The following is a 27264-nucleotide window of genomic DNA, read 5'->3' as shown; positions in this document are numbered from 1 at the left end:
AGGGATTGGAAACTATAGTTATGTGCAGAGACTTGAAATAGTGAGATTAAATACAAGAGCTGAGAAGGCCAAGAGATTTGAGGTTTTTAAAAATTTATATAAGAGGGCAAGACTATTTCCAATGAGTCAGCAATAAGGTGTTAACAGTTTAAGATTCTGACTGAGGAATTAAGAGAAATTCTTTCCATGGAGATTTCTTGGAATATGGTTTGGAGATGATGGTAGAAGGGGTGGGGGAGCATGGGTGAAGTGGGCCTTAAAGTTAGTGGAAAATAAAATGGGCAGGGTGTAAAAACTGGCTGCCAATTTTCTGGCCAGAGCAAATTCACCATGTATTGTTTTACTAGGGAACAGGTTGGAACAGAGACTTGTGCATCTTGGGGAGAGGGGAATTGAATAAATATTTGAAGCCCTGGACATTGCAAAGCATTTAACAGTGAGAATTGGTATTGGATTTCTGAGTGTACAGTCATAATGACCTGCATGACAGCTGACAATACTGTAAATTTCTGTGAAAGCAGTGAATGTTGAGAGGAAGCTAAATAGCTCCATCTTGAAACGGGGAGAGAAGGAAAGAGAGAATGTGTAATTCCCTCCGGGCATTTATCAGCACTTCACAACCAATGAGTTACTTTTTGAAGTGCATTGACTGCTATTTATCTAAATACTACAGCCAATTTGAGCACAGCAAGGTTCCACAAACACACAATGAATAAGTGGAGCCAGAGCTCACTCACTGCTGGGCTCTTGGACTCTGAATTAAGGGAACTTTGAAAAAAATCAGCTGAAGACTATTAGAAACCTGAACTGTGATTGGTGCCACGGAAATTGCTTTTTTAACAAAAATGGGGATTGCAGCAGATCACCCACTTTGTGGATGCTAGTTGCATCATATTAACACATGCCTTTTTAAATCTGTCTGTGCTGGTCCTCGCCCTGTGTGTTTTTATTTTCAATGGTCTGATTTTTGCCACTTGTCAGTGGTACTTGAAATGTAGCAACGCTTGAATTCTGCTTGACTGTTCAAAAAACCTAACTTTGAGTGAGTAACTCTGAGAACAAATAGGTAAGGTGCCATTCTGCAGTTGATGGCCTAGATTCAAGGAGACATTTCTGCTCCTGTTTTTAATCCTTTTTTAAAAAAACTACTTTTTTGTCTGGGGAAAATCATGCAACTGTGCTCACCTTTTGTATTAGTGCTGGAGCACCATAAATGTAAGCAATTCCTGGATGCACATGAGACGTTGCAAAAATTGCAAATGAGGTGGATCATGTTTAGCAATGCTTTAGGACTTTTTTAAACAGAATTTAAAGTTGAAACTTTGGAGAAAAACGATCTTAAATGTAGAACATGTGTGGTTTGCTTAGCTCCACTTTGTTCTGCTATCCAATTAAGTCATGGCTGGTCTGTATGTCAACTGCACATAGCTGCCTTGCTCTTAACACTGCCTAACACATACAATCATACCCCTGTACTGAGACACCATAAACTGGGTATATCGTTATCCTGAAATGAGTTTCTACTTTATTTGTGACTTTTCGCCTGTACTGATGTGACCCATCTACATTTCCCATTGCAGGTTTTGACAGTTTCCCTCGTGGTGTCTGTGTGGAGAAGACCACACACACTCCATTACAACGACGGCTTTTGCTTGCGTTTTCCAGTGTTTCTTCTGTCAGAGAGTGCACCAGGCCTGTAACTCTTCGACTGCCAGCCCAGAGCTCAGCAGCGAAGAACACCCGTTGGAAATGGTAAAAATGACTAAATCAAAAACCTTCCAGGCTTACCTGCCAAACTGTCACCGGACATACAGCTGCATCCATTGTCGAGCTCACCTAGCGAATCATGACGAGCTAATTTCCAAGGTAAGACCTTTGGGACGGGGATGGGTTGGGGTACTTGTTTTACTCTTGAGTATTTCAAGAGTAGGCCAGAAATTTGGCTGTTGCACTGTTGACTAGCGCAGACATATTTCAATCACAGCTGTTCAGGAGCCCTGCTTAATAAATAGCCTGAAGTTCCAACTTCAGTCTGTGCTGAGTTAGCTGCTTCAGCTGGAGCCAGCAACAGTGGTTCTGTATAATATTTCTGGACCAGAATTAGACTAGGAGAACTAATTGTTGGGGTTCCTGATTGCGGTTCACTGAGCTTTTGTAGAGAATGTTTTTTTCTTTAAAAATGTAGGACAAAAACTCAGTTGTGTGTTGGAATTGTTCAAAATTATGAAGGGTTTTGGAGTAGATGGGGTGTAACTGTTGCTACTAATGGAGGGAGGGGCGTGTTCAGAATTCAGAGGACAGGCATTAGATAAAAGAATCAGAGGTGAGATGAGATTTTTTTTATATGCAGTGAGTTATGACCTGGAATGCCTTGCCTGAAAGGATGGTGGAAACTGACTTTCAAAGAGGAATTGAAAAAGAAATTTTTCTTCCCCCTTTTTAGGGTTATGAGGAACTATGACTAATCAGATAGCACTCTTCATTGAACTGACACAGACACCATATGCCCAATGGCAGCCTCATAGGCTGTATGATTCGATCTGACTCTGCTGCTGTATCTCTTGTATTTGAGCAGCCTGCTGATGTTCACTGCCAAGGCTCAAAATATGAACTTGGATGTGTACCAAAGATCAGAGAACCTGCACAAATGTACCTCGGCAAGAGTCAACATGTGACAGGTGTTGGGGGAGAGGTGGGGAAAGGAAAATCTTATAAGTATTGGAGCATTGCTGTTCCTAATCTTGGTGACATTAATGTCTGATTGTAGGTTTTTCGCTGTTCACTGCTGGGTTTTTCATTGGCTCTGTGCCTGCGAGGCTCCTGATTGCCAGTGCACTCCACTCTACTGATGTGCTGGGGAAAACCATAGCTGCCAATTTCAGTTTGAAAAATGTTTGGAATAGCTGGAACTTGGTGCAGCTCTGTGGAAGACTAAACAAGCATCTGAGAACCCAGCTCTGGGTAGCCTTTAGATGGGTGTGATCCAAGCATGGAGCAATGAGGGAATTTTGCTTTGGCTCCTTAGGGTGAAGAGGAGGGAGTGATGTGATGGAGAGGCAATGAACAGTGTTAGGACAGAGAGTTGGATTTGTGTGGTACCAAGAAGGAAAGGCGCTCCATTTTAGCAGCAGCTTTTCCTTTTGTGTCACCCTCCCTCTTTTTTTTGTGTGGGATTACTGATTATAGAGTGGTGGCCAATACAAATAGTAGCCCCTCACTGCCCAGAAATCCTTTTGTTTTTATCCCAGTGCTCAACAGTGATGGACATATTTGCTGTGTGCTGCTTTCACCAGTTATAAATTTAAACTTCTGTTTTGGGAGGAGTAAGAGTTCCCACATGAGGGCAGGAGGTTAGATTAGAAGCTAATTGATGCTTCAGTATAAGCAGCTCCCTGCCTTTTTTGGACAGGCTGATGTGGACCTATTCTGTTCCTCCTGGTGTCCAGTCAACTCTGGCCCTGTAGCTGGCAATATTCTGTAAACAATTGCAGACTCTGACACTCGACCAATGTTATTTTTGACATGTTCTTCTTTATTTTTTTGACCAGAAGACAAGCCAGTAATTAAAGGACCCGAGTAACTAAGAGTGGTAGAATTTCAAATTTGTTATTTCTCTCCCTCGTCGTTTGTGGAGTTGCTCATCTTTCAACTTTTGCCTTTCTTTCTCTGTGGCATGTGTAGTAGTCATTGGGAATGTTGCAACGTGTAATTTCCCACACATTGAGAATGTGGGAGAAAAACAGTGTACAGGGATTCAAATTGCTGTGTACACAACTTCCTTCCTCAATCTGATTCGCCTCTTGTATTGTCTGTGTCTGGGAATGAATCCTTTCTCTGTCTAATTTATCCTCTTTTTTTTCTTCTTGGTATTGATCCTACAGAATTGTTAACGCCATGGAAGCCTGCCACTTCTGGGTAAGCTAGGCTTTCCAGCTGTGGCTCTGAGACCTTGCAGTGTTGTCACGTGAGATGGGACTGGCAACAAACTCAAAGATATTGATGGAACCTGTTCTCTGAAAGGATGTATTTAACAACTTTTGAATCCCCCATGCATCCCATGCATCACACTGCGATGGGGCGAGTGTCAATGAACCTAACTGCTCTGAATGGAATCGCCTGGGAGTTGTGCAAATGCCTTCAGAATAATGTAACTTATTAGCCAGTGCAACCTATTGGCTCACTTTTCCTGTATTGCTGCTGGCGCACAGTGATCTGTTCCCTTGCTATAAATGAACTGCCTAAGTGACTACATGCTCCAAATTGGTGCTTGTTGCCTGACTTTCACTGGTTGCAACAGCTGGTGTATTTTCTGTCAGTCATGCAGATATAACACTGAAGGAGTGAGCACTGTTACAATTCCACAGGATGTTGGGTGTAAAGAAATTAAATAACTAATTGTGGAAGGTCCATTGATGAAACCCAACTTCAGACATGAGACACAACTGGCCTTGACCACTGAGTGAACCATGACTGGGAATTCTAAAGGCTTGTTGCAGCACTTCTGTTTTGATGTGGGAGAGGGGAAGTGTGGCAATGCAGCGAGCATTCAAGTAGGCTTTGCTCGCCCTGGGCAGGAGGAGTCATTGCTGCAAATAGCGTAGTTGACCTATTGGGCTGTTTATTGTTCCCCACATTTCCTGATACAAGTCTCTAGATTTTTGTTTTCCCCTGTTAGTGAGCAGTGCTCTGAATGTGTCAAGTATTGCCTTTGAACTTGTTCTGCTGCACCACTCTGGCTATGTTTGTGCAACAGCCAAGCTCCATGAAGCTACTTGCCTCGGCCCCCAGGATTCTTGCTGCATTGCTTTCTCTTGCATTCTCTGGCTCTTGGTTCAAAAGCTTTTTTAAAAGAAAAAAATTGCCGCAATCATTCTTTTGGTTCTCTCCCTAAGTTACATGCTTCTCCTGTCTCCCATTCCATGGCCACCTACCCCTTTTGCAAAGCACTTGAATGTTCTCAGATGAGAGGTATGGTACAAAGCAGTTTGCCTTCAGAGTTTGTTTACCTACACTGTAAGGAATTTCATGGCATGAGATGAATGAAAGGGTTGTGAAAATGGTAACTGGAGCACTTCTAAACAGGATATACAGTTTTCTTCTCCCTAATGTGCTGATCAGACAAGATGGTTGATTTCTGCTGTATTTAAGACAGCGGTTTGAGTCTGTGGGAGCTTATAAAATGTCATCAGTTGCTGTGATGTTTTGTTGAAGTGACGAGCTGTTGGGCTGCCCAAATCTCGGAGGGAAGCTGATTGCACAATCCTGGACGTGGTTGTCTCTTCTCCTACAGCCTAACATTATTGCACCCATGCTGGACATGTTCAAACTGCCATTCCTTAGTGTACTGAGAGCCAGTAGGACAGAGTCAACCCATGCACCTGGATTCTTCCCAATATCTGTTTGCACTACCCAGTTCCTGCAATGTGGTCTACACTTTTGCCACCAAAATGGGTACAAGCCTGAGGCTGTAGCTTGAAGTATTAGGTATGCTTTGCTTGGATACACTGACAAATGGAATGGAAATTTTAAATTCCATTGATGCCAATGGTTTGCATAAACTTGAGTAATGGATGATTACCATGCCAGTTCGGTGGTCTATAACACTTCCTGAAAAGGAAAATTCAGCATGGGTTATGGTTACCCTTCCTTCACATCCTGTGACATTGATCATCTCACCTGTACAACTACCCAACAGACTTTGAAGGGGAAAGACTGGCTATCTTAATAATTACAGAAATCTCCGGGCGGGGGATGTTCTCTGATGCTCTGTGGTGTAACTTGTGGGTGTGGATGGGTGGGTTGTTCTTGTAATTGGGTCACAAGCAGACCTGTCTGACACTAGATTTGGCTCTGTGACCTTTGTAACTGGATCCCAAGAGTACTAGTCACTCCAACTTTAAAATTGGGGTATCTTTTAAATGTTTGTTCTTCCCATTACTACCCAAATAATTAGTGCTCAGCGATGCTCTTTACCGTGAAATAGTTCTCTGTCGTGTACATTGCTTCATCAGCCTCTGTCTTGGGAACACAGTGTGGAAATTCGGCACTGTTGTGATGTGAAGCTGCTGTCCCCCTATGGATTAGCTGACAAGGATGGTACACTAGAGAAGTTCTGGACACTCCAGCTGTAACCTTGCACTGCCGGGAGAGGTGTGGGTTGCCTGTTGGTTCCAGATTACATCATTTTTCCATTACCAATGAGAATCACTCGCTGCTCATGAGCTGATTTGTTCTTGGCTGAAGCCTGCCTATCTCTCAAGTTTGGCAGATTTTCAGCAACAAAAAAAATACTTGTGCCAACCTATAAATGGAAGATGTAGTTATAAAATTGACAGTGCAGCCCAGAATAATAACAAAAGAGTTGAATTGTCTGATAACTGAAGATGGTTACATGGCACAAGCACTGTGTACTTCTGCTTGTGCTTACTAGAATTGTTTCATATTGCAAGATCTTGCTGGTCCCAAATGTCTTTGGAGAACCTGCAAACAATCAATCCAGGCAAGTATTTGGTAGGAACCATTTTTTTTAAACTAAAAAGAAATAAAGAGCAATTACAAAATACAGGAAAAGGAATCAATTATTCTGTGCTGTGGATTTCAGTGCTGGTGCTACCCAACTATTTTTGTCTGACTCTGGAATCTGCATCAGTGTTTCAGATTGGAAGCCAGTTTGTCAATTTTGAATTAGGTCGATATATCTAATTAAACTGTTGTGGGTTAGGTGGTTGGTCACCCAGCTCAGAACTCCCTTTCCCTATCAACAACTTCATTTTTTGCAAGTGTTGAGATAATCTGGTGACTAGTTTGATTTTCTACAATTTTTTTTTCTGATTTCTGTTCTTATGATGTTCCAAACAGGTTAATATGACTATTTATAGCTCTCCACATTATGGATTTAATTTTACTGAGCATTCACCATGGTTTCTGTAGCAAACATTGCTAAAAAACTGATACAGATGTGGGTGTGTTTTGGTATGCCCTTCTAGAGATGGTGAATGATCCTAAAAACATATCTCATGTTGGCAAGCATGTGGAAAAGATGTGTAATGTTTCAGGTGTCATCTACCATCTCTTTAAGACACTTTGCATTTCTGGTATTGGTTTCATGTACATAACTTAATTCCAGGACTGTGCATAAGTTGCCCCACCCCTCTGCATTTGTCTGATTGGCATTTGAGTATGAAGGGGAGTTGGTGTAAAGCTGGTCAGGACTTGTTGAACTATGGAGCAGAGTGATTTTATAAAACTAAAACTTGCCATTGGAGTATATTTTTGTAGTAAATGAGTGGTTTCTCACACTAACCAACCTCAGTGTGTGCGTCTGAACACACGCTTCATTAGAAATGGTCTCTGTAGTTTAAGAAGGGCTTTTGGTGTGGAATCCATGTGCTTTTTAGTATGAAAATATAGCTCAACTATTTTCATACAGGGTGAACTTTGGAATCTCTGGTTCCTTTTAGTCCCAAGCATGTTAATCTTTACCTCTTTCTCTTTCTCAGTCGTTCCAAGGCAGCCAGGGACGTGCATACCTGTTCAACTCCGTGTAAGTATGTGGCTCTGTTTGCTGTTCTTAGGTGCCTGCGTGCACCATTGCACCATTGTTTTTCTACCAAATTTGCACCCATGAATATTCTCTTGGTCTTTTTTGGGTTGAATTGTAAGACTGGAAACAGCACGTAACAGGTACTGGGCTGACTCGTTTTTGCAATAGGATTCTTGGTTGATTAATTGAACCCTATTTAAGCAAGGGGTGCTGCTTTTACTCCTATCAATGATACAGGACCTCTGAATGACACTCGACCAGGTGTAAAATGGGAGAATGTACATGGTTTCATATCCAGTGAGAAATTCCTTCAAGATGGCATGATGCCATAGAAACATTTAAAGCTTTTAAGTTCAGCTTGTTATTTTTGACTCCTTTAAAATTTGCTGGGAATGGGGGTGTTGCATATTCAATGGGCACAGGTCTGCATTGTTATGAGGTTGGCAAATAAGAATGGGGTGGGTTAAAAACAAAAAAACTGCGGACACTGGAAATCCAAAACAAAAACAGAATTACCTGGAAAAACTCAGCAGGTCTGGCAGCATCGGCGGAGAAGAAAAAAGTTGACGTTTCGAGTCCTCATGACCCTTCGACAGAACTTGAGTTTGAGTCCAAGAAAGAGTTGGGTGTGAGGCCCTATAGAATTAAATCGCTTGGTGTAGGATGGTTTCTCCTAGTTTGGGTTTCAAGTGAGAGAAGGGTTTCTGGGACATGAGTTGCTCCATGTGTAATGGGTAAGGATCGTTCTAGCTGGTTTGAGGTTTGGAGTTCCTCCTTCCGCTATAATAAATGTCTGTGGATGTGGAATAGTATCCCTCTGCTGGGTTATGGTTATTTGGGATTTCCTTGTCGCAGTGCTTTGAAAACCTTCCTGTGTTTTTTATTTTCTTACCTTTTTCACCTGAAACATTTGAACAAATTTAAGTCACTCTGCAGCTAAATTTTCATGGTTACATAGAAACATGCTGGTCTTTGGGTGAGGAGATATGGGTGATTGTGGACGTTTTGGAAAAGATTGTGTTTGTGGGTGTTACCATGGTATTTCCTCCCTGAGCCTGCCCTCTTCTGCACTGTTACCTTGAAGGCTCTAATCATAATGGATTTTTCCAGTTCCACACGTTGTGACTTCAAGAAAAGAAATTATATTCCAAGAGATGAATACCTTCGCTCAGTGGAGTCAGATATTGGGACTCTGGTGTAAAAACAGCTGCCAGCAAAGTAATGATTTGTTTCTATACAGTTTGGTGGTTCAGGTATGATAAAACCACACAATGTGTTGAAATCATGGAATAAAGTTGTGTAAATGTACCTGTATTAAAATGCATGGAATGTTGATTCCATGAATGGTTGTAGAGCTATTAACAGCATTGCTTGCGCTTTTTTCATGGAAGGGTAGAGAAGGAACTTGGTATTAATGTAGAGGATCACCAGTTGGAGGGGAGAAAGAAATGTATGATAGACTAATCTGCCATGGCTTCTAGGCAGAGCAAGCTGGCAGGGTTGAATACCCTTCACACCTATTTGTAGCCCCAAATAGAGATCATTCCTACAAACAAGTGTTTCCAAAACTCCCCGTGACTCCATAAGGCAGCTTCCATTTGGCTAGTCAAACAGCCTTCTTGAAATTTCTTACTTATGCACTGGTAGAGCCTCTAAATATTCTGTTTCTTTTTCTTTCCCCTCATTTTGAAGATCCATGATATTGGGTACCCTCCACTATGTCTACAATGTGCTTTGTTCATGTGAGAGATTGGCTCGTGTATGTATCAGCAGGCTGTTTGGCTCTTGAAGGTATGCCTAATTCTACCCCCCACTGCCAGGTGTCACTAGGTAGTAATTAGGAGCTGAAATCCTGGCTCTGTGTCCAGCTCCCTAACTTTTGGGTCAATTGAGCCCTAATTGCTGCCCATGTTATGATTGTCGAACGCAAATGGAATTGGACACTGGCCCCTCTGCTCTTGCAATTCTTTTTAGTGTTGCAGCAGGGATTTCTATCTGACAGCAGCCGTTTAAATGTCAGTGATTTGCTGACTGCCTAGATTGTGGTTACGTACGATAAAATTGGGTCTTAAGCACAAGTGACTGCTGCAAGCTCTGTACTTCCTTTTGGCAAATTGATGGAATTTGAAAGAGGATACTTTCCTGTCATGCCTCTTCGAATAGAATAATGATCTTTGTTTTCTAGTTTGGAATAGCTTGTTCATCAGTTGTGTAGTGATCAATGATTTTGAGGCTTCTAAAATACACTCTTGACTTTGGTTCAGAGGATGATGCATGACTCCATGTGGAACTCTTAGACCAGGGAGACCTCTGGTACTGAGCTGGCTGTTCTTCACTGGGTGGGTGTTTTATGATTCACCTCATGCCTGTGGGCTGGGGATCAGGATGAGGAAATGGACCAGGATTCCTCTGATTTGTTGTTCAGTGACTATGCTGTGATGTGTATGTTTGCTGATACTTGATAAGATTGAACTTGGCTGCAGTGCCATTCTTGGGCAGATATGGACGTACAGTAATAAGAGGGGGAAAGACCCAAATGGTTTGAGGCTGTTCTGGCTGTCATGGTATAAATTTCGTCCCTTCCACCCACCACTTCATTTTTCTCCCCTGGCCCCATGCACATTAAAGCAATCTCCTGATGGGTGGAAAAAGAGTCAGGAAATCTTGGGCTTGTTTGAGAGAGATGCAGAAATCATGAATTTCCCAAATACGATTAAACAAGCTAGAGCAAATTGCTGCGACTGGTTGATTCACCCCCAGTTAACCCCTCGTTTACGTGCAGATTTGTCAGCCATGTTCAACAGCATTCAAAAGTGAGCTGGATACATATTGTGAATTCACATTTGCTGCAACTTGTTCCTGGGCTCCACAAGCCTGTGCAAAAACAAGTATTTCACTTGGTTCTATGCTTTTGTAGCTTAAATCCTTGGCTGTCTCTAGTCTATCACTTGGATGAAATATAATGCTTTATTTTAAAGACTTCATATACTTTGGAAAAGTAATAAAATCTGATTTAGAGGGGAAAAAAAACCCAAGGTGTCTCCACCTATCTTTATAACTAAAGATCCTTGGATACCAATTTAGGGACCCTGCTTTAACCCTATTTCTGGTGCCTCCAAACATCCCATTATGTGAAGAACCAAGAATTAACAGCAGGAATAGGCCATTTAGCTCCTCTAGCCTGCTCTGCCATTCAATAAGATCATGGCTGATCTGGTCTGTGTCCTTGTTGTCACTTTACTGCTCATCCCCTATACTTAAATCTATCTACCTATGCAGGTGCAGCAAGCAATTAGAAAGGTAAATGGTATGTTGGCCTTCATTTATGAGGGAATTTGAGTACAGGAGTGAGGCTGTCTTGCTGCAGTTATATAGAGCCTTGGTGAGACCTCATCTGGAGTATTATGCACAGTTTTGGTCCCCCTACCTAAGGAAGAATATACCTTACATAGAGGGAGTGCAATGGCATGTCAGCAGATTAACCCCTGAGGTGGCAGGATTGTTGAATAAGGAGAGATTGAGGGGACTGGGTCTGTATTCCTGGGAATTCCGAAGAATGAGGAATGATTGAAAGTTACAAAATTCTTACAGGGTGTGATAGGGTGGATGTAGGATAATGTCTGCCCTGGCTGGTGAGTCTAAAACCAGGGGCCATAAATGGCTACCCCGTTATCTTGAGATTAAGACTGAGATGAGGAGGAATTTCTTCACTGAAGGTGAATGTTTGAAATTGTCTACCTCATGGGCTGTGGAAGCTGTCATTGAGTATGTTCAAGATGGAAATCAATAGGTTTCTGGCGATTAATGACTTCAAGGGATATGGAGAGTGTGCAGAAAGTGAAGTGGCATTGAAGTAGATGATCAGCCATGATCCAGTTGAATTTTGGGGCAGGCTTGACAGGCCAAATAGCCTACTTCTGTTCCTATGTTCTACCTCTGCCTTTAAAAATATTCAGTGACCCTACTTCTACCACTCTCTATTTTGATCCCAGCTGAAACTACTGGACAAGCCAGATCCTAAGGTGGAACCCAGCTTCATAGATCTTAACTTTTATTTTTGTTTAGATACATGGAGAGTGACGACTGAACTGTCACAGGAGTCAGCTGATGAACTTTTAACAAAAGAATAAAACCTTTATTAAGCAAGAAAAGATGAACTATATTACAATACTCCTTCACCCACAACTATACCTTCAACTATACCTTCACAGATATGTACAGATTTGTAAGGATAACACAAGTTACAAAAGCTATCTTACACTCTAATGTTCACAGTAAGTACACAGTCCATGTAAACCAATCGGCAACCTGTGGTCAGACACACCACATTCTGAAACCAAGTGATAGATGCCACTCCAAACAGATGCTATGGACCTCTCATCAACTCCCCCAAGATGCTTGGCATACCGTGAGTCAACCAGTCTCCCTGAACTCCGTCTTTCACGAGGGTTTCCAATCTCCACTTTCTAAGAACTTGCTCTGGAACATTCTCCCAAATATTTTCTGACGCCTTCCGCAAGGATCCACCTCCAGGGTTTTGAACACTCTCTCTTTCTGATGTTCTTCTCCCCTGGATCACCCTGTGCATTCAAGCTTTCTTCCACGCACTCTCTCTCTGACTCAGCCATGCCAACAGAACACCACTGCTTCACATGCCCAAAGTAAAGAGTTATAGATCTTCAGGTGTCTCCTTGAACCTTCTGGCCTCTTGCACACCTATATTACTTTAAATCTGTGTCCTACAGCTTTCTCCTTTTTAAGCTTGGAGCCTCCCTCTCTGGTCCTTACTTTCACTTCCACAGAATAGGACCTTTTCCAGATTCCTGCCCTTTGACTAGACTTAACTGTAGTCTTGAGAACTTTTCTGTTCCACTATCCTGGATTTGAAGACTTTCTTCTTTAGTTCCTGGAACCTGCTTCTGCAGTTTCCTCTCCTGTCCAACCTCTCTTGGTAGCTGGCTTCAGCTTTGGCTTGGGACTTATCTGTCCCTCTGCTGTCCAGTCTGTCTGGAATCCTGGCTTCTACTGAACTGAAACTGCTTTTCTAGTTTTGTCTGTGGGTCCCCCTCTCTAACCACTGTTGCTAAGCAACAGCACAATTGTTTTTACCTTGTTTGCTTTAACTCTCCTTCAAGAGTCATAAAGTCTTCATTAAAATGCAGGCATCTTTTAAGGTGAACCTAAAACTCAACTTCCCTTTTTCCTTAACACAAATACAGAAATACAAATTAAACTTAAAGTTAAAACTTAAAGTAACACACCCAGATACAAATATAACTTAAACAATCTCTATTTCCTAACACTGGGGCAGAGAGCTCTATAGAATTTTAACCCTTTGGAGATGAGTAGAATTTTTTTCTGTCCTAAATGGGAGACCCTTTATTTTTAAACTATGTCCCCTAGATCTTGGTCTACCACAAGAGGAAACGTCTTTTCAGCATCTACCCTGTCAAGTCCTCTCAGGATCTTGTATGTTGTAATAAGGTCACCTCATTTTCTTCTAAACTCCAAGGAATACAGGCCCAACCTGCCCAAACTTTCCTCATAAGATAACCACATTGTCCTAGGAATCAGCTGAGTGAACTTTCTCTATGTCCGTCCTTAATGAGGAAACCAAAACTGTACACAGTACTCTAGATGTGATCTCAGCATTGCCCTGTACAACTGTAACAAAACGTCCCTACCTTTTATTGCAAGGGGAATGGAATAGAAACACCATTCCATTTGCCTTCCTAATCACTTGCTGTACCTCATACTAACTCTATGATTCATATACCAGGACATCCAAATCCCTCTGTACCAAGAGTCCTGCCTTGTTTCCATTTAGATAATGTGCTGCTTTTCTATTCTTCCTGCCAGAAGTGGACAAGTTCACATTTTCACACTTATACTCCATCTGCCAAGTTTTTGCCCACTCACTTTACCTATTTGTGCCTCGATGCATACTCCTTATGTCCTCGCACAACTTGTTTTCCTATCCATCTTTGTCAGCAGAAAATTAAGCATCTATATATTTGGTCCCTGCATCCGAATCATTGAGGGAGAGCGTAAGTAGTTTAGGCCCCAGCACTGATCCCTGTGGCATTCCACTCATTACATCCTCCCAACCCAAAAATCACCCCTAGAGTCAGTCTGTCTCTTTCTTACTGGAATGTATCTTTTCTGAGATTTATGAAATATCTCATTAAATGTGGTCACTACCACTTATTCCCCAGTTCACTTTAGCCAGCTCTGTCTACATACCTACTTGCTCTTATTTAAGTTTAAAACTAGTCTACAACCAACACTTCCGCAAACTGAATGCAAAATTCAATTTCATTATGATCACTGCTACTTAAAGGAGCCTTTAATCCTGTCTCATTGCACATCGCCAGGTCTAGAATAGCCCTCTCTCTGGTTGGTTGTAGAACATGCTGCTCTAAGAAACTGTCCCGAAAGCATTCTCTGAACTTGTCTTCAGGCTACCTTTGACAATCTGTATGTGGATTAAAATCACCTATGATTGTCGCTGTATCTTTGTCACAAGCCCCTATTATTTCTTCCTGTATATCCCATCCTACAGTATGGTTAACGTTAGTGGTCCCTAATCTACTCCCACAAGTGACTTCCTAACTTTTACTATTTCTTATCTCTACCCAAACTGATTTTACATCTTGATTTTTAGAGCTAAGGTGTCACCCCTCTCCAATGTACTAATGCAATCCTTAATTAACAGAGCTACCCCTCCACTTTTTTTCTAGCTTCCTGTCCTTCTGAAATGTCAATTTGTTTTATATTTATTAGTCCTAGTGCTCTATTTGCTTTCACAGTAGCCTCAGAGCACTGATCATGGGCCTTCAATGACTCATGCACTATAATGGAGACCCTTCTCAGCAACCTTGAGCACACAGCTCTGCATGGTAAGTACACGTTTGGAGCTGCCTCTGCCCAAGGGCATCATACTGTTTATCTATACTGACCTTTTTGCCCATCCTATTTTGCTTTTGCCTGAAATCTTTTTTTTCCATTTCAAGTTGCTCACCAGTTTCTTGGGCAATTGGGGATGGGGCAATAAATGTTGACCTCAACCAGCTGCGCTCATTTTTATATATTTTTTACAAACACACATTGCAGACAGTTCTATGCCCCCCACCCCCCTGACTCATTTAGATTGTTAATGAAGATAGTGAAGAACAACAGCCCCAACACCAACTGTTGTGGGACTCCATGAGTGCCCATGACTGTGTCATCGATTTTGTTACATGTCTCAAAATTTGTCTGCCAATCCTACAGGACTGGACCTTCTTTCTATCAAGACTCAAAAGATTTTAACCATGTTCCAACATCCACCAAATTAGTAACTTGGCAATTTGAATATTTTTTGAGACAAGATATTCTTTTCCAGAAGCCATGCTGAGATTCCCCAAACATTCTTCTCTTTCAAAGTGCTCAGTCCTATCGGATTGGTCATGTAATAAAGCTGATGGCATTCTCTGTTAATGGTCACTAGTACTACAAGGATCAGTTTTAGAGCTGCTGCTCTTCACTATCTTCATGAACACCCTGGATCCTTTCTAGAACTTTGCCTGTAACTGAAGTCAAACTGATGGATCTATAGTTTCCTGGTTCTGACCTGCAGCCCTTTTTTCAATACTGGTGCCAAGTGTGTTCTCCCGCACCCCCCCCCCCCCCCAAATCCATAGGAACTATTCCAGACCTGATTAACTATTAAATAAATGAGCAAGTAGCTCAAGCCACAGCCCCTCATTTCTTTGAGGGCACTCTGCTGATATCTAGTTAGTCAGCAGTTTGACCTGCCCTGAGGACATTTATTCTAGCACCAACTATATCAATGTACGCTTTAGCATTCAATTTTAGCATTGACCCTATGTTATATTATTGGTAACCCAGCACATCAATAGTGAATAAAAGCAAAATACTGCAGGTGCTGGATGCTATGGAGAACAGATGCTGTCAGACCTGCTGAGATTTTCCAGCATTATTTGTTTTTGTTTTACATCAATAGTGAAGACTGTTGTGCAATAGCCAGTTACAACCTCTGTCATGCCCTGTGACTCCACTCAATTTGACATCAAACCACATAAGGATGAAATAGGACAGAAGATAATTTGATTGATGAGGTAAGCTTTAAGGACTGTCTTAAAGGAGCTTTAGGGAGGAAATTCTAGAACTTAGCCATTCCTTCCGCTGCAATGGTTCTGTGAAAAATGAAGCAGTTTAAATTTGGGGACCAGAATTTGAGAATTGCAGATGAGTTGGAATGTTGTAAGGCTGGAGAAGATTACAGACATAGAGACTTGAAAACAAAGGTGAGAATTTTGAAATCATGGGATTGGGTCCTAGGTCAAGCAATGGAGATCAGTAAGCACAGGGGTGATTGGTGAATGGGACTTTTTACAAGCTGCAGAGAGTTGGACGACCTGAAATTTATGAAGGATGCGAGAGGGGAGGCCAACCAGGCATATCAGAATAATCAAGCCTAGAAGCAGCAAAGACATGAAAGAGGGTTTCGGCAGCAGAAAGACTGAGGCAGGAGTGATGATAGAGATGGAAATAGATGGTCTTAGTGATGGTGCAAATGTGTATTTGGAACTTCAACTCTGGGTAGTATGACACTAAAGTTGTGAACAGTCTGGTTCCGCCAGGGAACAGGTTGAAGTCTGTGGTGAGAGAACTAAGTTTGGGTGGAGGCTGACTATGATGGTTTTGGTCTTCCCAATATTTGGAGTGAACGTCTGCTCTTTCAGTGCTAGATGTCAAACAAGCAAAGTGATAAATTAGACAGTGGCTTGGGCGGGGGGGGAGTTGGTGGCGGCTGTTGAGATGTGGCGGTGAGGTAGTTCGATGTCATCAGTATATATGTGGAAACTGAAGTTGTTTTTGGATGCTGTCAATGAAGGGCAGCATGTAGATGAGAAATAGGAGAGGGCCAAGGGTGGATTCTTGGGTTGCACCAGAGGTAATTGCAGGTAATTCTCTGGCTCTGAATGGATAGATAAGAATGCAACCAGACAAGTGCCGCCCCACTCAACTGGATGACAGTCAAGATGTTTCAGGAAGGTAGTGTGGTCATCCGCGTCAAAGGCTACAGACAGGTTGAGTAGGATGAGGAGATAGTTTACTTCAGTCACTCAGAGGATGTAATTTGTGACATTGTGCTGTTTTGGTACATTATAGGCTGAACACCTGATTGGAGGGATTCAAACATCTGGGAAAGATGGGAATGAACTTGGGTCAGGGATTTTGAAAAGAACTAAGAGGGACCAGGCACGGAGCAAGAGATTTTGGGGGGTGGGGGCAGATTTGGGGGAGGGAAGAACATGAAGGTGACAGAAGATACTGTTAAAAGGTTTTTCAAAGTGGGTGGTGATCTGGTGAAGCAGTGGGTTTTAGGAGGAAGTGGTCACTGACAGTTGTGCCACTCGTGGGTGATAAGGTTGGAAAATGCAAGCTGATGCGTGAGGATGACCACCATATTCACACCCTGATGCACAAGCTTGACATTTCAAACCAGATATTGTCGCTTTGTTCAGAGTGACTTATGTTTACATTTGTGAACACCATTGTATCTGCAACAATACCCTCTGTTTTGGGTACCTCTAGTCACAATTCTCTGCCTTTTATTCTGCATTTGGCTAGGAACTGCTTTTAACTACACTCTCCTGCCTTTCCATCCATTTATATTTGTCTTCTCTTGATATGGTATTTCTATTTACTAAAGGATTTATTCCTTTTCAGCACTACCACTTCCTCGCCCTTTCCCCTTGCTTCACACTTCCTCTTTCTGAAATTTTAGTTTGTCTATGCAGATTTATTTATGTTGTTGTGTTTGGATGAGGCTTTAATTTCTAGGAGCTTTTTGGTTAGATTTTTATCACTCTTCATCAGAGATCAACTTTGCTTCCCAACCAACTTCCCCCTTGCTGGCTTGCTCTCTTTCTCTCCCAACCACGACCTCCGCTTTGTGGCCAAGTGAGAACTTCACTTGTCGTAATGATCTAAATTTGCAACTTATAGGAAGAGTTATTATTTTGGCTGCAAAAATAAAATTCAGAAAGGACCCTTTTCTGATTAAACCTGACTGTTGGTGTATCACTTCACACCATGCATTCCAAAACATTTGTCTAGTAAACCTATGCTTGCCAAGGCCCAATGCTCTGGAATTTGGTCCCAATACCTCTACTGGGGCAGGGAGATTGCGGATGGGGCAGGGAGATTGCGGATGGGGCAGGGAGATTGCGGATGGGGCAGGGAGATTGCGGATGGGGCAGGGAGATTGCGGATGGGGCAGGGAGATTGCGGATGGGGCAGGGAGATTGCGGGGTGTTGTTTTTTTTGAGGAGTGATTAGATTTGAAAGGGAAGGCAGTACCAGAAGAGAGGGAACTACTCACATACTGTCCAAAATTCATTGTAAAGAGAACACTGATCAGGAAACTGGCTAAGTTTCTCCAGTCTGCTACATGCTACTTTGTCTATTTTCTTTGTATGGGGGGCAGGGGAGAAGTGGGAAAGTTATGGGATTTTCCAGAGTAGTTTTACTGGATGAACTGGATTAAATTTCAGGAGAACCATGCAATATGGGACTGGAAATGCAGGATACCTCTTTGACTTTTAGTATGTTTATTGACTTAAGTCAACCAAGGTGCATGTGAACTGAATCTGTAGGACACATGATTGGAGATGGATCTTCCTTGCTGTATACTTGGAGCAAATGTGTCATGTGATTACCACTCTTGTCCCTACCCAGAATGCTGTTTCTGGAATGTTGCACCTGGTAATTTGGGCAGATATTTTAAGTTTAATAAGAAGCAAGAGTGCAGAATTCTTATCTTTTATGGGGGTGGGGGGGTGGGCGGTGTGGAAAGAGGGTACTCATGCTTAAACTACTGCTTTTTTAATCCCTCCAATATTCTCATGGCAGCTACTATTGAGTATTTGTACCATGCTTCACTAGTTTACCCCCTCTAAGTCCCTCCCTGTTCACCTTCATGATCTTCTCCAACCCTAACATTCTCACAGATGTAGTTTGTTGTCTTACGCTGACTTTATTAATTCTGCAAGCTACTCCATTGTCATTTGCCCCCTTCAATATTTCTGCTTTGAAATCCATACTAATGAGCCTTTCTTCAATTATTTTAACTGTTACCACCCAACATAACATCAATTTTTTCTTCACTTCCCTGTACCTCTGTGTCCATTGTTCATGAAGTACTTTGATATGTCTTTAAGTGAGCACCTTTTACAGAAAAATAACTTTGTTGCATTTTGCAAGCACAGGTACACGCACTGGGTATAGACCCTGCACCCTATCCTCCTTGATACATTGCACGTGCCTGTGCATACACACTCTTGCCCTGCGTTCTGCACTGGTATCCTGAATGGTTATGTGCTCAGTGTAATGTGGAGCAGGTATGGGTTCCACAGTATAATGCAACAGTGTGATGTCTGTGTGTCTGTGGGTGTGTTGTGGCTCTGCAGGCTTTAATTCTGTGTCTGTCTTGAGCTCTGCAGTGCATATGTGGTGTGACGTGCAGCAGACTGAAGACTCTGATCTTTCCCTGTGCAGGGTGAATGTGGGCTGTGGCCCTGCTGAAGAGAGAGTGCTGCTGACGGGATTGCACGCTGTAGCAGACATCTACTGTGAAAATTGCAAAACTACTCTGGGATGGAAATACGTATGTGTCTCCTTGTTGCTCTTATTATGTTTTGCAAAGTGTTGCTCATTTCCATTGCTGGTGGTGGGTACAGGAGAGAAGCAGTGGAGAAAAGGAGGGGTCTTCTACTCTTGGGTTATGCAATGTCTTTGTTTTTCCTTTTTATGTCTTGATTGCTGTGATGTCACCAGTCAATAGTGTTCCTGCATGTGTGCTGACAAGCTGCACAATGCACTAAAAGTTTGAGATAAAGCAGAGTATTATGCCACTAGGTTGAAGAAAACGGTTTGTCACTGGGTATTTAAATGTGCTCAGGAGTCTTCCCTATCCACAGTGCCACTATGGGGTGTGTCTGCCCTTCAGACTTCCTGGTGACTCCTTCAGAAGAGGTTTCAGCTGGTCTGTAGGAACAGAGAGGGCTGTGATCTGACATGTAAAAGAATGGTGCATGTTTTGGAGGATCCAGATCTGTTTAGGGGTGGCCCCTTTCTCTCCTGCCTTGAATGCAGCTAAATTTGCTTTTGTAGGGTGGGAAGGAAATGTTCATCCCTAGCCATTTCACAGGAGTAGGCCATTCAGCCCCTCAAGCCTGCTCTGCCATTTAATAAGATCATAGCTGATCTGATATTAACATGAAATCTGCATCCCACCTGCCGCTGATAAGCTATAAGCCCCTTGCTTACCGAGAATCTATCCAACTCTGCCTTAAAATTATTCAAAGACTCTCTTCCTGGAAGGGTGGTGGAAGCAGAGTTCCAAAGGCTCATGACACTGAAAAAAATTCACCTCATCTGTTGTAAATGGGTGACCTGTTATTTTTAAACTGTGACACCTAGTTATAGATTTTTCCACAGAGGAAACATCTTCTCCACATCCAACCTGTCAAGATCCCTCAAGATCTTTTAAGTTTCAATCAAGTCCCCTCTTGATCTTCTAAACTCCAGTGGATACAAAACAAAAACAGAATTACCTGGAAAATCTCAGCAGGTCTGGCAGCATCCGCGGAGAAGAAAAGAGTTGACGTTTCGAGTCCTCATGGCCCTTCAACAGAACTGAATGAATATTAGGAGAGGGGTGAAATATAAGCTGGTTTAAAGTGTGGGAGGGTGGGGGGTGGGGGTCAGTGGTGTGGTTATCTCCAGTGGATACAAGCCTAGTCTATCCAGCCTTTCCTCATAAGACAACCCACCCATTCCAGGTATCAATCTAATAAACCTTATCTGAACTACTTACAATGCATTTGCATCCTCCCTTAAAAAAGGTGACCAATACTGTACACAGTACTCCAAATGTGGTCTCACTAGTGCACTATACAACTGAAGCATATCCTCCCAACTTTTGTATTCAATTCCCCTCTCAATAAATGATAACACTGTATTAGCTTTCCTAATTACTAGTGTACTTGCATATTGGCCTTTTGTGATTCATGTACTAGGCTACCAGGTCTCTCTGCACCTCAGAGCTCTGCTACCTCTCACCATTTAGATAACATGCTTTTCTTTTATTCTTCCTGCCAAAATGCACAATTTCACATTTTCCCCATTATACTCCATTTGCCAGATCTTCGCCCACTCACTTAACCTATCTATATCTTTTGTGAAGAGGACATACGGAGGCTAGAAACTTACTTTTCTATCTATCTTTATGCCATCAACACATTTGGTAACAATTCCTTCATCTAAGTCATTTATATAAATTGTAAATGTTTGAGGTCCCAGCATTGATCCCTGTGGCACACCACTCGTTACATCCTGCCAACCTGAAAAACCATTTATGCCTATTCTCTGCTTCCTGTTAGCCAGCCAATCTTCTATCCATGCCAATATGTTACCTGCTATACCAGAGCTTTTATTTTCCACAATAACCTTTGATGTGGCACATTATCAACTGCCTTCTGGAAATCAAAGTACAGTAATCCACTGATTCCCCTTTATCCATAGCACCTGTTACTTCCTCAAAAGAACACCAATAAGTTGGTTAAACAGGATTTCCCTTTCACAAAACCATGCTGACTGACCGATGACCTTGAGCTTATCCAAATGCCCTATAACTTGAATAACAGCTTCAAGCATTTTCCCTACGACAGATGTTAAGCTAACTGGCCTGTAGTTTCCTGATTTGTGTCTCCCTCCCTTTTTAAATAATGGAGTTACATTTACTATTTTCCAATCTAATGGGACCTTCCCCCAAGTTAGGGAGTTCTGGAAAAGTTAAAGCCAATGTATCAACTATCTCACTACACACTACATTTTAAGACTCTAGGATGAAGTCCATCAGGATCTGGGCTTCTCAGCCCACAGCTTTTCCTGACTTCCTTTCCCACTTCCATTTCCTGGTTTATAGTTGCTTCTGGGACGTTACTTGTATTCTCTGTCGTGAAAACTGATGCAAAATACCTGTTCAATTCATCTGCCACCATCTTATTTTCCATTATCAATTCTCCAGGCTCACTTTCTATAGGACCAACACTTGCTTTGCTAACTCTTCTGTTTTAAATATTTTATAAAAACTTTTTACTTTCTGTTTTTTTTATATTTCTGGCTCGCTTTCTCATACACTACTATTTTCCTCCTTATTAGCCTTTTAGTCATTCTTTGCTGTTCCTTATATTCTGTCCAATCTTTGACCTGTCACCTGTCACAAAATTTTATGTTCTTCGTCTTTGACCTTTCTAGTTAACCATGAATGGTGTGTCCGCCCCTTGGACTTTTTCCTTCCTCATTGGAATATATCTATTCTGTACATTCTGAAACGTCCCCTTAAATATTAGCCACTGCATCCCTAATGGTCTTAACCTAATTTGCCAATTCACTTTAGCCAGTTCAGTTTTCATGCCTTCATAATTGCCCTTATTTAAATTTTAAAACTTAGTCTTTGACCTCCACCTCTCTCCCTCAAACTGAATGTAAAATTTAGTCATCATATGGTTGCTACTACTTAGGGGCACCTTCACTGCAATCATTAATTACTCCCATCTTATTGCACAATAAAAGTTCTTCATGGCTGGCCTACAACTTAATTCCATATGTGGAGCTCCTGAATAAAGGCAAGGTCACCCCCCCACTCTTTGGTGAACACCACTTGCACCTGTTTTATCCACTGTCTAGCCAAAACAAAATATTGTGAATGCTGGAAGTGCTCAGCAGGTTGGACAGCATTTTGTAGAAGAGAACTGAGTTAACATTTCTCTCTTCCACAAATACTGCCTGACCTGCTGAGATATTTCCAGCAGGAAATATTTCTCTTCATTATCACTATCTGTCTATGGGCAACTTTCTAATACATCTTGAGGCTATGCCCATGCTGAACTGTTGCCTTCAAGAGGAAGAGATAATTATTCAGTTCTCCACGAAATCCAGTCATGTGCCAATCAGCTGGCGTCCACTTTCCTGTGTCAACAAGGTAGTAATCTCCTATAATAACAGCAGCAGGAAAAGCTCCGCAGGTCTGGCAGCATCTGTGGAGAGAGAAACAGTTTACGTTTTGAATCTGTATGACTCTTCTGCATGGGTGGACTGCTCTATAGAGTTCAGTTCATAACTGGGACATTCGTTTCACCATAATGGTTGAGAGATCCCTTTGAGAACAGAGATTGTGTGTCCTGTTTAAAATTTTATGGATGTCTCTATTTTTCTGTTGGTATTTTCTTGTTTGGGTGTTATACTGTTTTGCGCCCATTTTTCCTCCTCCCCACTGACACTGTTTCCCTTCTTTGCTTTGCAGGAACATGCCTTTGAGAGCAGTCAGAAGTACAAAGAAGGAAAGTTCATTATTGAATTGGCCCACATGATTAAAGACAATGGATGGGAGTGACCAGCATGCTGTAGACCCCTGCTGCTGTTTTAAGACTGTATGAGGCTGATCTAATGGACAGAAAATGCTCTGCTCTGGGGCAGCTCTAATAACATTTGCTGACTTTTTAAAACCTTACAGCTGAACCATTGATGTCGCCTTCTTGTCAGCCCTTTGCTTTTTTAAAAATCTGTCTAGATTTGGTGTTCTCTCGTGTGAAACACTGTAAACATCTATAGATGAATTGTTTTTTTCCAAGCTCTTTACAGTTTGAGTGAGGGGGGAAAGAGTTGATCTTTGGGGAGTATAGCTTTATAAATGACTGTTCTGAACTTAGCTACCCCTCCCCTCCCTTTAAACTCCATTGTGTAGCTCTCTTCTATTGCTGTGCATGCTTTTACACTAGACAACTGGATTAGCTGAGCAGCATAGAGAGGGTTGAGAAGGGAGTTTATATATATATATATGTATGTATATACATATGTATATTAATGGGTATGTGTATATATTATACATCTACATCTAAATGTAGCATTTTTATTTTTAAGAGTTATTTTGGGACTTGGGATAATCGCAATGTTGTGACATTAAGATAGTTGAATCCCATTGGTTGCGATTGACTCCTCTTTTACTTCCAAACTGTGGCTAGGTGCCCAGTAGGCATCAATCTGGCATTCAGCAACTGCAACGTTGATGGGAATGGTTGGGGAGAAAGGGGAACCACTGAAATTGATAATAAGGACACATGTGGCTGGTTCCATGTATAGCCGTACACTAATGCACTGGACAAAACCGGGCGCAAAAAGAGAGGTCTTCTGGATGTGATATCCATTTTCTGTGTAGAGCTGGGCTCCCGGTCTGTGGACCGTTACGACTTAATGGAACGCAGGAAGTTCCTTTGCACATGCCGGGGAAATGGGGATTCATTGCACAGACGCACAACCAAAACTTTGGTTTTATTCCTTTTTAAGAATTATACATTTTTATTTCTGCATTCTTCTGTTCTGATCTTTGCTTCCTGCCACCTAGATATATTTTTTTGGCGGATGGCCATTCCCTGTTCTTGGAGTGTGGATGGTTTTTGGGTGCAATGGTTTGCTGGTTAAATCATTTTCTTTGTTTTGTGGGTGCGCTCACTACATACAATAGTGCACTCTGCTGCTAAAAGTCTCGTGCAGTGTTAACAGGAAGATCCAGCAGAAATTCTGCTTTTCTGTATTTTTTATTCCCTAACTTTTTTTAGAAAGAAAGGTGATGTTACTAGTTTGATTGCTCTTATCTCCTTTTCATTGTGTTCCTATCACTGCTTTTTTTTTTTGTAACTTTTTTTTTGCCTGTGCTCTTGCTGTCAGAATTCTCATTCCCTGGTGGGGTGCAATAATTTGGAACTCTTTGGGAATGGGCTCTGGTCACATACATACCGCTGAAGGAAGGAAAAATGGGGCCAGTCTGGTTACTGAGCCGATTTTCCAGCAGGGTCACACTAAAGAAATACAATACTTGAAGCAGACTACAGATAGAAAATCTTGTTAAACCAGTTTCCCTGCATATATATATTAAAAAAAAAAACCTTTTTTGTACATTTAGAAGAAGAGAAAACATATTTAAGGTTTTATACATATTTTTACTGGGTAAGTTGATTTGCTTCCCCTACCTGAGCACTTTTGTTCTCTGGAACTTGTCTTTTGTTGCGATAACACTTGCTGTCTCTTTGTAAGTTTTTTTTCTTACTTTTGAGAGATTTCTTTTCATTTTTTAACTTTTTTAAAAAAAAATAAATGATTGTGGGGCTGGGTGGTGGGGGTGGAGGCAGCTCCTCTTGGACCAATCAAACAGACCCATGAGCTGGCCAATCCCAAGATACTTGTCTGTTGGTTTGACCTTCAGAGACTGGTTAACACTTTTTTTTCTTAAACTTTTCCTGATTCAAAAAGAGAGCTGTCTGATATTTTTTCTTTATGATTTGAACTATCTTGAGTTTATTGGGGCTCTAGAATTGTTAATAAACATCCAGAATGTGAGCTTTGCTCTGAAGAGCAATGGCCAGTGGTTGGTTGGTTGGTGCAAGGGTGAAGTGAGTACAAGCCAGTGTGCTCTTCTACAAGGATGGCTGATAATATTACAAGTTCTAAAGCTTGTTCTACATTAGAAAAGTAATGATTTTTTTTGTGCCTGAATTCTTTTAATTTTTAGAAATAAACTTTTTGAATGCTTTCTACCCCCCTCCCCTATAGCTATTGGGACTATACATTGCTTTGCTGATCTGTCTTGAAACTACATCAACTTTGTGCAGCAACTCACTGTATTGTACTGGAGTTAAAATAAAGACTTTCACCAGGACACAACCTGTCTGTCACTGATGGTTGAGGAGCTACTCAGTAAAGTTGAAGCATTAGCAAGGGTGTGAAGTACACAGATGGGGCCCAGAGCATTGTTGCCATAGCAGCGCCTGTCCTTCTGTGTTGAAACAGATGGAAGTGTAGTTAAAACATTCCCAAAGATTTTAATTTGCTCATACTTTCTCTCCCAGTATTATCATCCTGGAGTGAAATGTGATTCCTCTAGCATTGCTTGGTGATTTCCCTGCTCACAAATTTACCTTTTTTTGCTGAGGAAAGTGCAAGAATGCTGAGCATGATGTGTAGGTTTTAGAGTCTGAAAACTGCTGTTTTGGAACACAGTTTTTTGTGAAACGAAAGACCTTGCTTTGAGATGGAGCTTCCCCTCACTGTAACCATCTGAAATGCTTCACACACACTTGGTTTGAAATGAAGTTGCTATTACATGGGTAAATGTGCCAACCAATTTGTGGGTGCACCAATGCCTTGCTAAACAGTGAAACAGTGACTAACTTGTTCTTGGCAGATTTGATGGAGGTATTTCGGCCAGGAACCCTGAAGGAGTCTGTGCCCTTCAAATAGTGGCCTGGGTTCTTTGATGCCTGTCGGCGCTAGAAGGTAAAAAGGTACTGTTGAGGTATCTCATCCAAATAGCTACTACTGAAAATGTAGCACTCGCTTCTATATTGAAGTTGTTTTTTGAAGGGCCTCAAAGACTAAAGACAGATGGAATGGTTAGACCTGAAACATTAACCTATCCTTTCGCTTCACAGGTCCTCTCAATTTTCTTTTGGTTGCAAGCAATCTCAACTTTGGTTCAATTGGTATTGGCTGTGAGTAACTCGTGTTCCCACCTATCAGTTTTTCATTCCTGTTCAAGACACAAATCAACAGATTATGAAGATTTCCTCCACTGAGTTAAGGCCCTAGTGCAGAGCTAGTTGCTAACAATCTGCGTTTATATCGTGCTTTCAACATATTGAAACATCCCTAAACACCTCACAAGAATGAAATTTTGATATTGAGGCAACAGTCAACATTGGGATAGATGACCAAAAGTTTGAATGAAGAGGTAGGTTTAAAGGAGGAGAGAAAGGAGAAGTTTAGGGAGAGAAATATGCCAGTGATTAAATTATAATATCCGTTCCTAATGTTAAAATTAAGTATCACTCAATGCCTTTGGATTTTGTGTAGTAAATCACTAATCACTTGGTTGAGGCTGTCCAAAGATGGGTGTAATCACCAAATGTTTCATCTAGTCCTCTGAGCATGTATCCAATATGCAGAAAATTCATGATTTTTTTGCTAATGTAGGTAAGCAGATGCTGCCTTACTGGCACCGAGCAGTATAATTGGAGCAAACTCCATTTGATGTGCAATTGTATCTATATATGGATCATGGAAACGGGTCAGGGCCATTTTAGTCCGTTGAGCTTGTTCTGCCATTCAGTCAGATCATGTCTCATCTATGACCTACCTCTGTTTACCTATTTTTGCCCTATAATACTTAACAACCTTGTTTAAGGCTAATTAACCTGGCATCAACTGCCATTTTCAGAAGAGTTCCAGCCTTCTGTCAGCCTTTACATGTAGAAGTTTGTTCCTGAAAGGCCTGACTTTTACTTTTGAGCTCTACCTCTGAGTCATGGATTCTGCTCTGGAATAGATGGTCTGCTGTTTTTTGTCATTGATGTACAGGCTTTGGCAGACGATGTCGAGCTGGAAGCAATTGTTGCCACTGGGAGAAGGGTCTGCAGTGATTTTCCAAATGGAGTGTGTGTGGCCAGCTCATCTTGGTAGTTGGTCTTCCATCATTCATTCAAGCCCCACAAGCAGGCTGATGCTGAGGATTTGGCCGAGTGCAGTTTTGTGCTTGGAAAATCAGAAAATAGCAGGGCTCCAAATGAAGTATAGATTTTATAATTGGTGTCCAA

At 41.7% G+C, this 27264-nt stretch overlaps 1 protein-coding gene across 11 annotated transcripts in view; it reads left to right on the top strand.

Annotated features, from left to right (window-relative positions):
• ypel1 (yippee-like 1) overlaps positions 1-25331 on the top strand; it is a 39564-nt gene extending 14233 nt beyond the window's left edge. For all 11 annotated transcript variants that reach the window (XM_041202413.1, XM_041202410.1, XM_041202412.1 and 8 more), the window contains 4 exons: positions 1581-1866; positions 7500-7543; positions 19112-19220; positions 22923-25331. In XM_041202413.1, coding sequence (XP_041058347.1) covers positions 1750-1866; positions 7500-7543; positions 19112-19220; positions 22923-23012 — 360 coding nt within the window. In that variant the 5' untranslated portion in view covers positions 1581-1749 and the 3' untranslated portion in view covers positions 23013-25331. The remainder of the gene's footprint in view (positions 1-1580; positions 1867-7499; positions 7544-19111; positions 19221-22922) is intronic.
• Positions 25332-27264: the final 1933 nt, after the last annotated feature.

This window comes from Carcharodon carcharias, chromosome 13 (assembly GCF_017639515.1).
Source record: "Carcharodon carcharias isolate sCarCar2 chromosome 13, sCarCar2.pri, whole genome shotgun sequence".
In the NCBI taxonomy this organism is placed as follows: Eukaryota; Metazoa; Chordata; class Chondrichthyes; order Lamniformes; family Lamnidae; genus Carcharodon; species Carcharodon carcharias.
This window is presented reverse-complemented; position numbering and strand designations above follow the sequence as displayed.